This window comes from Mastigoproctus giganteus, chromosome 11 (assembly GCF_048544385.1).
Source record: "Mastigoproctus giganteus isolate SK-2022 chromosome 11, ASM4854438v1, whole genome shotgun sequence".
In the NCBI taxonomy this organism is placed as follows: Eukaryota; Metazoa; Arthropoda; class Arachnida; order Uropygi; family Thelyphonidae; genus Mastigoproctus; species Mastigoproctus giganteus.
The window spans coordinates 70,719,785-70,739,805 of record NC_143585.1 but is presented as its reverse complement, the minus strand read 5'-3'; the positions used below and the strand labels follow the sequence as shown (position 1 = coordinate 70,739,805).

At 35.5% G+C, this 20,021-nt stretch overlaps 1 protein-coding gene across 2 annotated transcripts in view; it reads left to right on the top strand.

Annotated features, from left to right (window-relative positions):
- Uba3 (Ubiquitin-like activating enzyme 3) overlaps nt 1–20,021 on the top strand; it is a 97,212-nt gene that overhangs the window by 51,382 nt on the left and 25,809 nt on the right. For both annotated transcript variants that reach the window (XM_090385141.1, XM_090385142.1), the window contains 4 exons: nt 5,721–5,823; nt 13,079–13,192; nt 16,289–16,379; nt 19,552–19,633. In XM_090385141.1, coding sequence (XP_090241267.1) covers nt 5,721–5,823; nt 13,079–13,192; nt 16,289–16,379; nt 19,552–19,633 — 390 coding nt within the window. The remainder of the gene's footprint in view (nt 1–5,720; nt 5,824–13,078; nt 13,193–16,288; nt 16,380–19,551; nt 19,634–20,021) is intronic.

Below are 20,021 nucleotides of genomic sequence, written 5' to 3'. Positions count from 1 at the left end.
TTGTAGCAACTTACCCTTAATACCATTCTGCTCCAATTTATACAGTAGTCTTCCATGCACAACAGTGTCAAAAGCTTTCCTGAAATCTAAATATATGATATCAAAATTATTTTTTGACTCCAGTTCCTTTGTAACCACATCACAATATCCTATCAAATTTGTCAGACAAGTCTTTCCCTTAACAAACCCATGCTGTGTCTGAATTATTGCTGCAGTCTTGTCTAGATGATCCTGCAATGCATCTTTAACCAGTGACTCCATTATTTTACCCGAACAGAAGTTAAACTAACTGGTCTGTAATTACTCGTGTCACCCTTTGAACCCCTTTTGTGAATTGGGGATACATTTGCACATCTCCAGTCCGTGGGGTGCCTCCGTAGCCGGGTGGGCAGGACCAGCAGAGCCTAGCACACACTTCTTGAGTTAGATCTTGGTTCGAGCCCGTGACCACCAAATACTGAGGATGCGGAAAGGTCAGGGATTGATCACCGCATATCCCGGAGCAATATGGCCTTAGTTGCTAATGCTCCTAAAAAAAAAAAAAAAACCAATTCGTGGGGACCTCCCTTCAGTCCAAGGATGCTCTCATAATTACGCCTCCTTTAATATAGCTGGATAGATCCCATCCACCCCAGGTGACTTTCTTATGTTTAACTTCAACAATTTCTCCTCTACTTTGCTCTCAATTATTACAAAATCATTAAGCATCCTTCTACAATTTGATAACGTGGCATTTTCAAACCTTAATAACTCGTGTGAATGTAGATGCAAAATACTCATTCAGTTTGTTTGCTGTCTGAGCAGGATCATCAATAGTCGAACCATCAATATCAAATGGTCCAATCTGATTCATCCCTTTCCTTGTAGAGTTTACATAAGTAAAGAACTCTTTGCTGTTTTTCTTTGCATCCTTTGCCAGAGATTTCTCATAATCTGCCTTCTCCTGCCTAACCTCCTTTGTGACTTGATTACAGACTAGCTTATATCTGCCATAGGCTTGTGTGTCACCTGATAATTTATATGCATCCCATGCATTTTTCTTCTCTGTCACGAGTCGTATTAGTTCATTTGATAACAATTTAGGCCTAAACCTTGAACAATGTTTCTTAATAGGCATGAAACTTTTAGTAGCTGCCAGGATTAATTCCTTGAATGCTTCCCACTTAGAATTTGCTGTTGGTAACATCATCAGTTGATCCCACTGTACAGAATTTAAACTGTCTGAGACCACTGTACTCACCTTTACGGAAGAAAAAACCCTTTCCTTTACCCCTGATGATAATTAAATGTTTAAGTAAATCCCACATCAGTACACTGTGATCACTGCCACCTAGTAGTTCCTTTATCTGCAAATTCTTAATACACGAATGATCACTGCTGATAACCAGATCAAGAGTATTACCTTCTCTGGTTGTTTCTCGAACATGCTGCTGCAGAAAACAATCATCCAATATATCCACAAAAGTCCTACTAGTGTGCGAGCGACCAACCCACAAGTTCCAGTCAATATCTGGGAAGTTAAAATCCCCCATTATAAGACATTCTGATTTATTAGCCCACTCTATTTCTCTGTACAATAGTTCATTGTACTCATTCAAGTCATTAGGCCTATAACACACTCCTACTCTTATTTTTGCTTTCGCAGTGCTTATGTCACACCAGCCTGACTCAGCAGTGCACTGTTCAGCTGTATCAACTGATTGCACTTATTTTGATTTTGTTTTTCTTAATTAACAGCATAACACCACCTACCTTCCTATCCTGTCTATCCTTTCTGTACACATTGTACTCCCCAAATTCCAATGCTGCATTCCTAATATATATGTGACACCACTTTTCTGATATCCCAACAATATCCACCTTTGATATCTTGACCAGCACTTCAAATTCATCAAATTTATTTACTATACTTCTATCATTGGTATACATGCACCTATTCTTATTCTTAGTTACCCTAACACATCCCATATGTCCACCTGTTTCATGATCACTGCCATCAGTCCCTGAAACCCCCAGCACCCCCTCGCACTAGGCCGCTGCTTATTCTAATAGAAGTAGTGCAAGAATCAAATTCACCTTTGCCTGCAGCTACTTTTAACCTTTTAATCTGTGAATCCCCCCCATGCTAGCAGGTTTCCAAACCACTTAACACTGCCTCGATAGCATCAGCAAATATTCTTGCTGATGTTCCCCAAGGGATACACTTTCTATTTAAGTGTATCCCATCGCTGTAGAAGCAGTCTCTCCTGTTAACAAGTAATGCTGAGAGCGAAAGAGAAAACCAAGTTTTTTAGATGCAGAGGAAGCAATATTTGTAATGTGCTTGTGCCAAGAGAGAGATTAGAAGTCAGTGTAATCCCCAAAAGAGATATATCATTTTGCCTAGAAATCGGAGTGTCAGCAAAGATAAGCATAGGAACAGAAGAATCCTTTTTGTGAGATATAAAACAAGACTGAGTTTTAGAAGGATTGAAATCAACTATGTTGTCTTTGCCCCACTGGAGAATTACCTGGAGATCGGCATTTAAGGAATTGGTAGCGGATATTCGAGAAGTTGAAGTTGATTGTGCAGGGCAATATTTTTCAAAATGGAAAGTGGAATGCAATGTGCTATCATCGGCAAAACTATGGATAGGATTTCCAGTCAATGGAAGAAGGTCATTAATATACAAGAGGAAAGGAGTAGGGGAAAGAACTGAACCTTGGGGGACACCAGCATTAGTGGAGAAGTTAGAAGACAGAGAGTCATCTACCATCCAGAGAGAAAACTGGATAACCAATTAGAAAAAATAGTTGGTAAACCATAAGCTGGAAGCTTGTTTAGAAGACCTTTATGTCAAACACGATCGAAAGCCTTTGAGATGTCAAGAGAAACTGCTTGTGTTTCACCAAACTTTTCCATTGAATTTGTCCATAAATTGGTAACATAAGTCAGAATATCACCAGTGGATCGACACTGACTGAATCCATACTGGCAAACGTTGATCAGATGGAAGGTTTCTAGGTAGTTTAAGAGTTGGTGGTTAATTGATTTCTCCATTATTTTAGAAAGAGTAGAAGTAATTGCAATGGGACAATAATTGGATGGGAGGAACTTGTCACCCTTTTTAGGAACTGGCTGGATATGAGCAAATTTCCAAGCAGAAGGAAAAACATCTTTGGAATAAGAAAGTGAAGAAAGGCGGCAAAGAACAGGAGTAAGTTCAGGAGCACAGGTTTTGAGAACAAGTGGAGAAATACCATCAGGACCTGGAGCTTTCTTAGCATCAAAATTCGTCAAAATCCTTCTGACATCCTTTTGACGGAAGACCACAGGGGGCATTGAATGGAGCGTGTTGGGAATGGTGGGAGGTGTATTACCAAGATCATTAATACATGAGTTGGAAGAAAGGGATGCTAGCAGGTCAGCTTTATCCTTGGCTGAAGTGACAACAGAACCGTCTGGTTTTGACAGAGGTGGGAGTAATATGGGCAAAAGTTGCAGCCAATAGCTTTGGCAAGAGACCAGAATGCTCGACTACCATTAGGGCAAGAAGCAAGTTTTCTACTCTTAGCCTGTTCGAAATCTGGTTTGGACTGATTAATGACTTCTTTTCAATTGTTGTGAGCTTTGGTGTAGGCAGAAAATGAAACTGAAGAATTGGAAACAAGCCAACTACAATATGCAACATTCTTCTCTTGAACAGCCTTAGCACATTTATTGGAAAACCAAAGTTTAGATAAAGAACGAGATTTTAAAGTGGAGTGTATGATAAAGGATTCCATTCCTACAAAAATAATTTCACTGACACGATCTGAGCAAATGTTGACATCAGAAGTTTTTAAAGAGTAGTCCGACCAAGGAAAAGAAGAGAAGAAATCTTGCATTTTGCATTCTTGTAATGCCAAACAATACGAGGAAATAGCCATGGGATAAAGACTCCATTGGAGAAGAGACAATCACCAATTTGTGATCTGAGGTATGTAAAGGACCACTCACTTCGACTGTGTTCTTAGAAGGTTATTTGTGAGAAAAAGATCAAGCGTGTTGGCTCTTTGGTTAGGATTGTCCGGTATTCTTGTAGGTAAATGAACAATCTGTGCAAGGTTATTAGAAATTGCAAAAGCATCAGCATCTTCCGTTTTCTAGTCACACTGACCCAGCTGGGTCAGTGTGACTAGAAAACGGAAGCCAGCTGGAGTTGTGAACATTAAAATCACCAAGGAAAATTACCTCATTGTTAGGAAAGTTGGACTGGAGAAAGTCAAGTTGCAAAGAGAGGAAGTCAAAAAGCTCCAAGTGATTATTGGAGTTGGGAGAACGGTAGAGACAACAGATGAATTTGACACAATGAGGTAGAGAGATTTTAAGCCAGAGAAGATCGAAGATAAGAGTTTCCAAATTACCAATTCTCCGACGGAATATCGGAACAGACATATGCACAAGTACCACCTTTTAGACCAAAGGAATCATACAGCGAATAATTTGGGCAGCTGAGATGAGCAGTAGTTGAATTAACCAATAACTGAGATTTTGTCAGAAAAAGTACATGGGGTTTGGCAGACTGCAATTGGAAATGGACATTGTTGAGATTAGAATTGAGACCATGTATGTTTGTGAAATGGACTAGGAAGTGTTTGGGAAGTTTAGATCTTTTCGCTGATAAGCTTAGCTTACTCTATTAGTTTGACAAATCGTGGTGTATTTAATAGTAAGAAAAAGTAGGAGGGACATGCTGTATGAAGTAATGAAATTTTTGGATACGGCATACACATGGTAAGAATATACCCAGATCCTTGATGTAACGTGGCCTCGACAATGCCCCCCCCCATGCATACACATTACTCAGACTCCTTCCAGTTACTATCTGGCAGGGTGGAGGTAGCAAGATTATACACTAGCTGATCCAGAAGCCTCCTAAAGAGTTACCAATAGGTTCGGTCCGGCGTACTAACTAGCGGCTGGCCTGTGAACACCGTTTTAGAGCTGTACCCTCGAAATGTAAGGAAGGTAGGATCTCACCATTGATGTTCATCATAACCTCAAAAGTCATCAGTCATACTGCATGATGGAAGAGATGGGGAAGGGTTGTCCAGTTAAACTAGATGATCTGATTAATATTGTTTGAGTTTTGCTTTTTGCGATCAGACAATTCCACAATTACAGCTGATGAACCGGGGTGTGTGATATTTGTAGTGGAAAGGGGGGAGATCCCCCCTTTCCACTACAAATTTAAAGCTTAATGTTGACACAGCACCAGCTAAATACTAACACATATAGTGATATAGCTAGGTAGGAGCGGAATGGCCAGTGGATATAAATTGGAAAAATAAACCATTGCAGAAAATTAGTATCAGATTTTTGAAATTCAAAATCTCATCCAGAATTACTACTTGGAGATGTTCCCCCCCCCCCCTTCCACTACAAATGTAATTAGCTCCAGGCATTTACACAACAGCTCCAGCAGTAAGAGGCTAACGGGGATGGGAAAGGAATGAGCATGGCAAGTGGCTCTAATCATAACCCAGCAAAGAATTGTGAATGATATTGCAAACACTTAGTGTAAATGTTTTAATACAACACATAACTAGGTGTAAAATAAATTCATTGTGTGATGAATTATTCACCATATATTTTTATGACTTTTATATAATAGCAGAAATTTTGCAAATTCTGTGTTAAATGATTTTCAAAGCTTTCAATGTATTTATTTCTCTAATTATTATTTACAAAATTCCAGATTAATTTTCCCTTGTGTACCATAGCCCACACTCCCAGATTACCAGAGCACTGTGTAGAATATGCTAGGATATTACTTTGGCCTAAAGAGCAACCTTTTGGAGGTAAATAGGTATAATAACTTATTTCTTCTAGTGAAGAAAATTTTATTTTACTATTATAAAATTTTATAATAGTAAGCTTTTCTTTATTTTTGCAGGTTTTATATTCTGTATGGGAACTTTGAAGGAATATTCCTCTGTGGAGAAATAATGAAGAGAAATGTATCAAATTGCATTATAATGGTGTGGAATTCTGAAACTATAGATCATGTGCTTAATTTTATAATATGCTGCCTTACTGTTAATGTTCAGACATCTTTCATTAATGTCCTACTCAAGCACCACATGTCAGACAACTATAAATATGCTCATTTGTATTACTATCTCTCCTTCAAAGAGAGAGAGAGAGAGAGAGAGATAGTAGTACAGATGTTAACATACTTTCAGCATGGAATGATAAGAGTGCCCCATAAACAATTGATCTGTACATGAATTTCATTAGCACAGAAGATCCCTAGATTGACAATCAATGATGTGATCTACAAATGGAAGCAGGCTGTTGCTAAAACTTTAAGAAAATACTGTGGGAAAACCTCTGAAGCTGATGGAACTTGAGAGGAGAGCCTTGGAAAACCTGTAACTCTTGGAACATAGGTCAGTGTTGTCACAGCACACATACAGGCCCTCAGTGAGACGATTGGGACATGTCATCACACCAGCACACAGTACTTAGGAAATTACACAATATGGGTTACCATGTTTGTGCAGCTGTTTGCATTACTAATCACCCTGGCTAATACTAGATACCATCTATCTGGTGTAAGGCCTGTCATTCTTGGACCATAGACCATTGTAAATCTGTGTTTTGGTGTGACAAGTCATGGTATATGGTTTTCTAGTCTTGGTTGTGCATGGGTGTGACAGATGCCCAGAGAAAGCTACCTGCTGGACTGTATCATCCCAACAATGAAGTTTAGCTGACGCAGTGTGATGGTCTTAAGCCAGTGGTGTGCAAACTTATTTCCATCGACCCCCCTTTATTAAATATAAAATTGACACGACCTACCCACATAAATACAGAGGTGGGATGACCAGATTTTTAGAGAAAAAAAGCGTTTTATAAATTATAGAGTAGACAATTTTATTTGAGTACCGAGAAAGGAATAAAACATTTCTTTTTTTTAATTTACACATTAAAATAATTGTTTAATTGAATACAGTAAAAACAACAAATCAAATTCTTATTCTTCAATAAAAATTATAAACCAATAAAAAATGAACAATTACAAAACAAAACAATAAAAAATGAATAATAGCAAAACAATAAAAAATGAGCAATAACAAAACAATTAATGAGAAGGATGAGCCTGAATAACTGATAATATTTGGTCTGTATTTGGCTCAATATTTGAAATTGCTAATCTCATGTCATCTTCTGAATCTGGTCGGGAACGCTGTTTTGTTTTTACAGCTGTTAATTTTGAGAAACCAACCTCACATAAATATGTAGACCCCAAAGGTAGCAATGTTTGTATCCATTTTTGATAATTCTGGATACTCGTCTCGAAGAGAGCCAAAATTTTTCACAAGTTGTAATGTTGAAACGAGCACATAATGCTTCGTCATACGACAGGTCGATAAGATCTTCCTTTTGCTCAATGGTAATTTCAGGGCATGAAGAAATATCAAAAGCAAATCACAAATCCAATAAACTTTTTTTTCTGGAGAAACATGAAATCGTTTGGAAAAATTCTTAATTAGCATTGTCAAGTGGGTGGCAATGATATCTCTAAATTGTAAAATGTCAATATTACTGCTATTAACAAAATCAGAAAAACATGGGAAAATTTCAGTGTTATTACACTCAAATTCAGTTTTCCAAAGGTTAAGCTTCTTTTTGAAAGCTTCTATTTTATCACTGATTATTAATATATTTGTTCTCTGTCCTTGAAGACTTAAATTCAAATCATTAAGTTTTGCAAATATATCAACAAGGTAACTAAGTTTTCCAAGCCATTTTTGATTTGTAAACAATTGGGCAAGGTTCTGATTTGTATCTGATAAAAACAATAAAACTTCATGTTTGAGGTCAAAAAGACGTCACAAGACTTTACCACTGGACAACCACCTCACTTTCATATATAAAAGAAGCGTTTCATAAGCGGATCCCATTTCATTACAAAGTATAGTGAAAAGTCTGCTATTTAAGCTTCTACTTTTAGTAAAGTTGATCACACTTACAGCATCTTTCAAAACTTTGTACAAATCAGTTTGCATTTCCTTCACTACTAATGCTTCCCTATGTATAATGCAATGATTAAAAACTGTATGTGGAGCAACTTCCTTTACTTTGCCTTTTATTTTCTCCTGTTGATGCAGCCGCACCATCAGTACAAATTGCAACACAGTTCTTCCACGTCAGATTTGTTTGAAAGAAAACATTTATAACATCAAAAATATTCTTGCCCATTGTTCTTCCTTCCAAAGCTTTGCAAAATAGAAAATCCTCCAAAATATCTCCCTCGTAGCTGTATCTGACATATACAATTAGTTGAGCAATGTTTGAAATATCTGTGGATTAATCTAACTGCATTGCAAAAATTGGACTTCCTCTCAATCGATTTAATAAATTGAATTTTATGTTGTCTGCGATAACTGCAATACGCCGAGAGACTGTCTCTGGACAGAGGAATGGTTTTTAAATCGTTGATGTACTTTTTTCCATGCATAATTGAAATAATTTTTATTGCAGCAGGGAGAACAAAGGATTCAGCAATAGTACATGATTTCAAATTTTTTCCTATTAAATACGAAACTTCTAACGATGCTCTTAAAGCTTTACAAGTAACTGCCGTATGTTTCTTCATGAAAGATTTCTGACTTTGTATGGCGTCAGCATGGCTTTTGAAAAAGGATTCAGTTTTTTTTATTAGCTCTGAATGTTTCGTATGCAAGTGTCTTTTTAATTTAACAGGTTTCATGCTTTCATTAGCCAGTTTTTCATAGCATATTACACACAAAGGACGTTGCTCATCATCAACAATGTTGTAGGTGAAGCCGTACTTCATAAATTCCTCTTGATATTTTCTATTCTTTTTCGTTCCTTTTGATTTGGAATATAATGGCTCTCTACCAGAAATTGGTGGTTGCACTTCACTTGAAATAACGTTAGTGTCCAAATTTTCAAATGATATAATATTTCTTACCTTTATTAGCTTCTGAAATACCTGTAGGAATATTATTGTCGTCACTCCTCGGCCTTTTTGTTCTGATTACCCAGTTGTCCATGGTAAAATATGTATTTTTTTCTTCTTAAAAACAACGATAATAATAATGAAACGTGCAATAGAAAAAGTAGCAGAAGAATGAAAAACACATCCAAGTTGTATGAAAACACTGAATTACGAAGCAGAATAAAACGCGTGCGCAACACACTTGCTATATATATTTACTGCTACCACATATTTGTACCTCTGGCCTTTAGGCAATTTGAGAATTTGTGCTGTAGCATAGCAAGCACAAATTAAGAGCTAAAGGGATTACAGCAAAGGGATTAATTGAATAGTACTTCTCGGTACTACTCGTTGCTGAGTTGTACTGAGAAGTATTAATATATACTGAGAAGCTGCATCAGTCAGCCGCTTTTTGTGTCCATGGTCAGTGAGCAAATTAAGCGAATTGCAGAAGCAATAGGGTTCGTTCGTATCTCAGACTTAGTTCCAGTAGTAAGATTTCTACACGTACAGTATTGAAAAAGTAATTTTAACAACAGGTTTAGTAACACAATAGCTTCTATATGCACAAAAAAAAATAAATTTATTTAAAAATTTCCGCGACTCATTTATCCTGCGACCCCTCTAGGGGGTTTCACTCCACAGTTTGCACACCACTGTCTTAGGCTGTATTTAATGGTTTGGCCTGAGACCATTGATTGTTTTGAGGTTGAGGACGTGGGCATAAAAATGTTGGACTGGCCAGTCCAGAGCCCTGACTTCAATCATGTAGAGAACCTCTGGAATGAATTGGATTCTTGAGTGCAGGAGAGACTGCCCAAAAAACAGCACAAACTGGTCAGTGCTTTGAAGGACAGGAAATGCCTTAGGACATTTACAAAAAAATTGGTGGAGTGTGTTTCACAGGGACTAGAGGCTGTCATAAAGACTAAAGATTTTGGCAGATATTATTAGTTTTCTTGTAAATAAAGGTTGTTTGTAGATGTATAGGCCTCTGGTTATTAATGGTAGTGTATGTTTTGTAGCGGAATATTAGACATTGGCTGGCTACTTTATTAGGACCATATTGTAGTAGCATGTTGGACCACCTTTAGTCCAAATTACTAGTCATTGTTCAAGAATATATTTAACTCTATTTAGCAGTCATGAAATTGAACTATAGTTAATTTAAATGTGTGTAATACTATATTTATGCTTTTAACATCTAGCTACGTCAGGTCTTAAGGCATTGGAAGGAATGTGTACCAGGCAGTTAGCAAAATATATTGATTGTGGAAAGATGTGGGTAGTTGAGTGTATTTGTGAAGATGTTATTCAAATTCATCCTACAGATGCTCAGTTAGATTGAAATCTGGTGCTGACCAGAGAAAATGTGTGATTTCTTCAGCATGTTCCTCAAACCACTCACATGCACATTTGGCGTGGTGACTAGTTTCATTATCATCCTGTAAGTTCCTGTGTGGATAGACTTGTAATATTGCTGGATGCACTTGATCTGTAATGATGGTCGAGGAAACTGTCTTGTCCACATCGGCTAGTAGGATGAGCAGATCAAGTGCTATGAAAACATGGCTCGTGTCATTCTTTTTCCATTCCAACAGGTGATTTGCTTCATGTGCTTTTCTCCACAAACTCTCACCCATTTTGAAATAGTGACTTTCCTTCCTTCATATTGAGTTCACTCTTGACACAGTGCAGTAATAAATTTAATAAATTTCATTTGTATTTATTTTGTTGATTAAATTTTATAAAAATATATCTTCCAGTGCACAGGTTTGCCTCCGGTTTTCATTGTTCCCAGTAAAGTGACCAGGCAGTGTATTCAAAACTGTTTTATATTCCATTATTTTCAGAAGTATTGAGACACCAAGATGAATGTAGACAATGGGTTCTAGAACATTGATTTAGTACGTGTTCATAATTTAAAACTATAAAATCTTAGATCACAAGAAAAATTTCTTTGGTTGGATCCTAACATATCTTTTGTGGATGAGTATTATTATAGCCCTCAAATGAGCATTATTATAATTAAGTTAAAGCTAAGTTTTATAGATGGTGGGTTCTAGATCATTGATTTAGAACCATGTTAATGTTTATGAACACATTGTGTTCATAAACAAACATTAATAAATAAATCCCACTACCCTACAAGAGCAGATCTTTGTGCATGGAGGGTTCTGGTTGGACAGTATTTTCAGTGCATGAAGGGTTCTGATTGGACAACCTAGCTGTCCTCTCCTCCCAAAGAATATCCTCACTTTGAAGGAATTTGTCAACCTCTTTATTTCTATGTTGAAGAGCACTTTTGGCCAATTTATTTTTGTGAAAAGCCCCACATTTTAATTCATGAAAAGTTTCATGAATGGCTCAGAGCTTGTACCTATACCCAAGACATAAGTGAACAGGATGCTCAACTTGGTTGCATTTCTTTTAGAAGTACAAAAATGAAATATATTTTAAGTTGGAGGGGTACAGTATGAACTGTTTGCCCCAGGCACGAAATAGATTTTAGCTAGGCATGGCCCTATGCAATCATGATATATGGCTATGCTGAATAGTCTCTACTATTGATCAGTCAGGGTGCCTCTCTTAAAGATGTGAAGATCAATGCAGCTGTTCATCTTTGTACCCTCTCCTCCAGGGGCTCTGACCACTACCACCAGTGCCGTGATAATAGAACTTTTCCTTGATGTTGGAGGGATGGAAATATTCCACATTTACTCCAGGTGAGAAAACTTGAAGAATCACTTTTGTTGAACCAAATGTTGACCCATCCATAAAGTTAATGTTTGCCTATTGGTCTTGGCTCCAGACTTCACAAATAATGTTGTCTATATTAAGTCAGATGAATTCACCTTGGAGTGAAAGGGATGGGAGGAAATACAAACTATTGGCTGTCTCAAGTAGAGTCCCTCTTCTTTGAAATTTTCTATGTTCATATGTTTTGCAACACTTTCTGTGGTTGCTGAGAGTTTGAGATATTGAATATCTTGGTCTTTACCAATGCTAAAGTTAATATACTAAGGTGATGACAAGTGGCCCTAAGAGCAAGAATGCTGGGTTTTTGCTGTATCAATTAAAAAAACAATTTCACAATTGTTTTTTTCACCCTTAGTTTTCCCAACACAGAAGATATCAGTCTAACTGCTCCTTAAATTTCACCATGCTGTTTACCACAACCATTGTTAGAAAACATGCTGACCAAACAAACAAACATCTTTAGGTCCAGTCTGTTAGTTTTATATTAATATTCCCCCCCCCCCCCAAAAAAAGTGATGCCAAGTTTTCACACTATGTAATCAACATTTAGTATAATGTTTGGTTGACGTAGGTTCTTTGATCTAAATAGTTGAACTGATAGCACTTTATCAGTAGAAAGTTTAGAATCTATTTATTGTTAATAGAGTCCACAATTCGACGTTGCATAGATGTTTTTGAACATTTAGGTATATGGTAGAACCATGCCAGCTGTGGAGGTTAAGTTCTTGATTTCTGTAGTGAATCATCTTAAAGACCCTGAAATATTTTTGTATGAAAAATAGATTTTAGAAGCAATATATTTTACACATATTGTTGGCTGTTCATTATATTGTTATTGTTGGCTGATATAGAGATCATCTGATGGTAGAGTTTGTTTTAATATTTTAAGAGTTTTTTTATGATATTGTTTGTGAGAATTTTGAGATTCCTGCTTTTTTTTTTTTTAATGTCTTTAATTACACTTACATTATTATATTATTATGAGATAGGTTTGTATCTATGAAATGAATAATTTTATTATTATTTAATACATTTTGATTATACAACTGTCAGTAAGTGCAGCTTAAATTTTTTGTTTATTACTCAGCATCTGATTATTAGAACTTATGGGATGTGTAGTTTATAAATGAATGGATTAAATTAATTATCTCTATTATAATGTGAAATAACAAATGTAATTGACAGTATATAAAAAAAAAAAATATGCAGTAATCTGTAAACTTGTGATTGGTTAGGTCCTACTGTATTTCAATCTTAAATGTAAAATTAGCCAATAAATGCCTGTAGTGCTTAATGGCTTTTATTCAAAATATTTCTTTCATTAGAATCTGTGGAAATTGATGGGGATGATCCAGAACACATTCAGTGGATATATGAGAAATCTTTAGAAAGAGCCAGTGAATATAACATTCGAGGAGTGACCTATCGGCTTACCCAAGGTAAATAGTAAATTATGTGAGGTATTTCAAAAAATGTATGTACACTTTAATAAATCAGAATTATGTAATAAACAACTTGAAAAAGGGAGGTGCTTAGTGCAGCAAAATAATATCTAACAAAAAATTTTAGCATGTATAATGGAAAGATTACACAGATGTCCCAAAAGTTTCAAGACTGATTTTTTTTTTTTTTTTTAATTGGTAGCTGTTCATGTAAAACTTTGCATATATTTAGAATTGATTGAGCTTGTTTTTCATGTAAAACTTTGCATATATTTAGAATTGATTGAGCTTGTTGTGGTGATTTATCTTCTTGTTATTGATTGCTAGAGAAAAAAATGCATGGTTTTGTCTTAATATACTTTATTCTGAGTTTGCTTAAACTTGAATGTTTCTGTATGTACAGCAAGTCCCCAAATTAAGTACACTAAATTGGAGGATGTGTTCAATGAACCAAAACAATGAAAAAATGATTCCAGAAATGCTTCATTAACAAACTAGAGCCATTCAAAAATTTTCTCTGTAACAGTAGTTTAGTAGAACTTTAGTTTCGGCAGCACCTTATGCAGTTAAGCAAACTTTGGGTTCAGCAATTTTACATAAGATAAACACTTTAATAACAAAATTGTCTGTTCAAGAAATTTTATTTACACAAAATATTTTTAAAATATAGTTTTACAAGACATGAGTCCTGATGCCATTCCAGTGATGGGAGACAACAGTAGAAGTGCAGACTTACAAAATCAATTGTGACACTAGAAGATCAGTACTTGATTGTATGCATAGTGCATCTGCTGATGCACATGGCTAGCTCGCTATCGCTGTAAACACAATGTCTGTTTATGTTCTTGAATGGGGAAATTGGATAAAAGACAGTTCATTCATATTTTTACTCTCAACTCTGATTTCTTTAACACATGTTCCTAGCATAAAAGTACTTTTAAAATAAAGTTCTACAGGGTGATTCAAAATTCATGCAACCCATATAGTAATTCAAAACTTTGAGTTGTACAAATTTTGAATGGCTCTAGTATATTAACAAAGCATTTGCATATATAATATTTTTTTCATTGTTTTGATCCATAGAACACACCCTTCAATTTACTGCACTTATTTCAGGGAACCCACTATATTTTTTGTTTACATTAAAGTATTTATGCTTTAATAAAATGAGTATGCATGCAGTTATTTTTTGGGCAGTGAATATAACACAAAACAGTACAACTGTGAAATAAACTATACTTATTATACTACAATTTAGAATCAGCCTAGATAACTTGAACTCAGCAGGAGTACAAAGGTAAAAACACAAGTCAATCCTGAGAATAGTATTCATTTATTTGAATGTAAGAAAGTGTACATAAATTGACCTATTTTTACACCACCAATATCTTTAATATAAATTATAAAAACAAAGCCCTTTAGCAAAGACCACCAAGGGACTGAACTCATAATGTTGGTGCCCATTTATAACTATGCTGCCTTTTCCAGCTAATCATCCTTTCATCCACTGTATCAGCCTAATTCCAGAGCTGTACATCTCCATCTTAATGCCCTAGACATTCATTTCGGACACTGTTCAAACCCTTCCTAGAATTTAAGTAAATAATATCAGTTATTCCTTGCATCGGGTTCTTTTGTGACTACCTCATGTTTTGGCTTTCTTATAACATCATTCTTGTCAAGTTCTTATCATTCTTATCATAAACTCCATAATTTTTCATGCCACAGAAGGCAAACATATAGGTCTGTAGTTGCCAGGATCACTTTTAGAACCCAACCCTCTATCCTTATGTAAGAGGTATTTGCACATTTACAGTTATTTATTGTGCAGTGAATATAACACAAAACAATAAAATATACTTCTGAAACTTAACCAGAGTGTAAGTATTTGGGTAATTGTTATAGATCAGGGTTTAGTAAATTCCTTAGCTGCCTCTTTCAGTATCATTGGATAGATACCATCAACTCATTGTACTCTCATCAAATCTTATAATTCCTCCTCCAGAGCTACCTCACTAATCACAGATTTGTTTATGTTCTAAATAATTGATTTATATGTTTTTGTTAATAGACATGTAAAGACCCTGTTCGACTCATCTGCTTTGGAGATGTCTATTCTGATCCTGATGTTCACATATGCATGGAGTTTTTACCCCCCCCTCTCTTTCACACAGACCTTTTTACCAAATCCTTTTTTATAATCTGCCTTAGCCTATTTCATTTCCTGAGTAGTGTGGTTGAAAACTACTTTGCAGTTTGAATATTGAATTTTCATGATAATCTGTAGATACAAGCAGCCTTCTTTTCTGATATTGATTTTATCAATTGTTTTGTCACCCATGTCAGTTTATCATTTTAAAGTGTGAAATGATGATGCATCTAAAATTTTCTGGAACTTTTCCCCTTTAGTATGTGTATCCCCTAAGTTCAACTACTTCCCCTGAAATTCCTAAGTGACACATGATAAAGGTTAAATATTTCAGAAAAAAAATTCTAGATACTATTCACTGCCATAAATTTATTTCTGTGAGATGAATCACTTGCTACTGATGGCAAGCAAATTTGAACATCTGTGACAACAATGCAAACCATTGCTTCCTCAGGGAAAAACATTATCATTCCGTGACTTATCCTTTAAACATAGTTGATATTGCACATGATTTATTAAAATTGCTATTTTTTTTAATGCCTTACAATAGCTTATCAGTTAATTATATCAGATGAAAGGAAGAATAGATTTTAATATTAAAATAATAAGCAAGAGAGTAATAATTATAATTTAATATATGCAAAAATACATTTAAAGGTTTAACAAAAGATTTATACTCTAGGCAATTGGGAAATCTTTTTATGTACTGTTTCAGTTATTTTTAATCTGAACTCTTAAAATAATGTTTTATAATTATATTACTTAATTTTTTAAATGCATTTTTGAAAATAATCTTTTTATCTGAGAAAGATTAATAGATTAATCTATAAAAGTCTTTAAGTCTTTTAAATTTATCTTTAGTTTCTTTTTAAATATTTTCATATTTTTAGGGGGGTGCTATAATTCTTTATGAATCTATTTAAAAAATTGTAATTTATTTTTAGGTGTGATAAAACATATCATTCCTGCTGTGGCTTCTACAAATGCTGTTATAGCTGCTGCCTGTGCCACTGAAGTATTTAAATTAGCAACAAGGTATTGTTAGTTGCTACTGTTAACTTTATCTAATAATCTTCCTAGTGTGTCAGTTTCTAGGAAGTTGACAAATAATCTAATTTTTTGACAAAATTATTGACAAAATAATATAAGGAAAAATTAAGTCTTATTAGTCAACTAAGTCTAATTTCACTAGGATGCCATGGAATATGCTTACCTAGCAAGAAAACTTGGCTCTTGAGAGTGCATAAATGATAATTATAATATAATGATAATATTTAAAGATGATAATTTAATCTCAGTGGGTGCTGCTATTTGTGAACTAATATTAGTGGAGTCTCCAGGGTTCAGTGCTGAGCCCATTGTTGTTTTCACTATTTATTAATGATACTAATGAAGGTATAAAGACCAACAATTTTTTTATATCCTGTGCTCCAGCAGGCTATAAATTTGCTTTTACTTCTGAGTTGGGCAAACAGGAGGCAGTGTTGCAATTTACTTTAAGAGCCCACAGATCTCACTTGTTCATCAACTTTCTAGCCAAACATATGAAGTGTCTCTTCCTACCCAGCTAGCTAACCTTCAGCAAATGCTCTTTATCAAACTTATCTTGTACAGAGTTACAAACGATCAAGGTGCCTCCGTAGCCAGGTGGGAAGGAGCAGCAATGCGTAGCACACGCTTCTTGATTAGACCGGGGTTCAAGCCCATCACCACCAAATACGGGGGATGCGGAAAGGTCAGGGAATGACCACCACTTATCCCAGAGCAATATGGCCTTAGTTACTAATGCTCCTAAAAACCAAATAACAACAACAACAAACGATCAACGATTTCCCAACCAGAGGTAACAACCAACTAGATCTCATCCTTGCCTCCTTTCCTTGCACACCTGACTACCTGCCAGAGTCTTATTTCAATTTGGACCATGAGCCAGTTGTTGTTTTTTTACACATACCTGCTCCAAACTTCAATGTTGTGAATTCAGCTAATGCCAGAGTGATAGTTAGTCCCAGATTTTTGAGTATTGCTAAATGTATTGAGGCTGCCTCTGCCATCCCATGGTCAGTCAGCCTTAGAGAATTGTGATCATGAAATTGCAATGAATTTGCTTACTAGTTGGTTTAGGACGATTGCAGCATCAAAGAGGATTTTCATCGTGCCTTGGTCCAGAACATGGTGGATTCCTCCATCTTAATACAAGCTTCATGTTAAAACAGCATCTACACATATGTGGAAGCAGTTGTAAACTGTTCAAGACAGGATAGCTTACTCCAGGGCCCGTGCAACATTTAACAATTAGAAATCTCAAGCAGTTAAGCATTATATGGATATAACCCTTCATAGAGAAAAATGCCCTTACTCTGAGTGGTCTTCTGATTTTCCCCCTAAATTTTGAATCTGACCAGTGGCTTGACTTTATCTAGATTTGCCTTAAACCCAGAACAATGTTCTGATCTTCATATGCCAATGACTGGAATCCCGCCTGACACACTTGACTGCAGTATCAATCTACAGGGACCTGATAATTGCTGCCATTAATTCTACACCAGTTTCTGCTACGGCAGACACAGATGGAATTCCCCCCCCCCCCAATTCGTTATCAAATGTCTTAGCCCGTATATTTTGAATCCCCTTCTAACTATTTTTAATCTATTCTTTCAAGTCATTTCTTTCCCCAGCAGTAGAACATCTACCTTGTGAGGCCTATACCCAAAATTCAATCTTCTGTTCTTATTAAGAATTACTGGCCAATCTCCAATGCCTCAAGTCTTCTAAAACGCCTTGAGAAGGTTCCCTGTCCTAACTAAACATCTTATTCTACATCAGTCTCCTCAAACCATTATTCGCTTCCTTATAGATCCACTGTGACTAACCTCTAACCTCTTAGCCACCACTAGCTCTGTCCTCTCTGCATTTGAATCTCAAATGGAGCTTGCAGTCACCTGTGTAGACCTTGAAGCAACTGGCCAGCAAATAACAGCCAACTCAGAGCTGGCATGGACCAGGGGAATCCGACTGTCTAATTAAAACAAAGCATTGCGGTGGCCGTTGATGATGTTGACACAATGTGATTTGACTTTATAAATGTTTCTGCAATGCTGAAGCTACTTTCAGACCAAAGGAGACATTCTACAGTTCCTCACATCACTTCTTCAAAATAGAATAATCCAGCTTACTGTCCACTGGCAAATATATGAGCAGTATGTCTCTTCAGGGTGATATCTTATCTGGGCTCTTATTTACAGTGCTTATCTCCTTGTTGAGTCCAGGTGTGATACTTTGTGTTATGCTGATGATATGAAGTGCCTCACACTGAATGCTCCACACAATGATCTTTTACTGATAACAGCATCAATTAATAATACACTCCTGGAATTTGCAAACCACTTCAATCAATTCAGACTAAAAATAAACCCAGAAAATTCAGAATTTATAATATTCTCCTTAAAGAAAATGCCTTTCTATATTCAGCCAACAATGTATAATACTCCTATTCCCATTGTCTATAAGCATGCTGATCTTGGAGTTGTTTTTGACCCTAAGCCCTGCTTCAGTAACCACACGGACAAGCAGCTCACCTCCGATGGATTGCCAAACAGCATTTACAGTATATTAATGAAGTCACAACTACTAGAAAATATATAAAAACCACGGTATACGCTCCACTTTTATATGCTGTGGAGCTATGGGCATCTGCTGTCCCTAGCACATTTAGGCCACTTTTGAATTTGGGCTCTCAAAATGGGCCATAAACAAATATACTTTCTACACAGTTAAGGACAATTGAGTTTCCAGTTTGCTAAAACTCCACAGGCTCTCCACACTGATTAGGATGAAACACCTTACCAATAATGAACTTACTCTTTTTCCTACTGTGCAAAGAACATTACCTGTTCTGTATTACAATATAAAATTATTTTTTTCTACCTGTATTTTTATATATTGTGTTATACGTAATTGTACTGCATTTTGAGCTGTACTTCATTTTATGCTTTCATGTATGGATTTCTTAGTTTGATTTATCAATGTTCTCTGTTATTATTATTATTTATCCATTTCTTTTTACATATTGTATTATCACTCTTAACCCCTGGCATGGTGGCCATGAAGGGCAATATTGCTATGTATCAATTTGTATTATTATGATTTTTGTATTATGCAATATATATGAAAATATAATAGTGTAATTTTTGTTCTTTTTCCATAGTTGTAGCAATCCTCTCAATAATTATATGGTGTTTAATGATGCAGATGGCCTCTATATTCATACATTTGAAGCCGAAAGAAAGGTGACAACAAATAATAGTTTGTTGATTTTAACTTTTAAGAAAAGTAATGTTGATTTTTATTATTCTTCTTAGTTTCTTTCACATGATTATAGCACAAAAAACAGATATAAATGTTTTTTGCTGTTATTTAATCCCTCCATTAAAAATCATACACTTCCTTACTACTTTAGTTACCAAACAACATTAAGAATTCTATCTTAAGAATTCTATCAACAAGACTAAAAATTCTGTCTTTTTCATGCTTGCATTTCATGATATAGAAGAAGAGCTCTGTAGAAATGATGATAAATGGCAGCAAGTTATACAGATAATATTTTTATTCCAAAATAATGAAATTAGTTTTGTAATTTTATTATTTAATATATTGAATTTACTTGTGTAACCATAT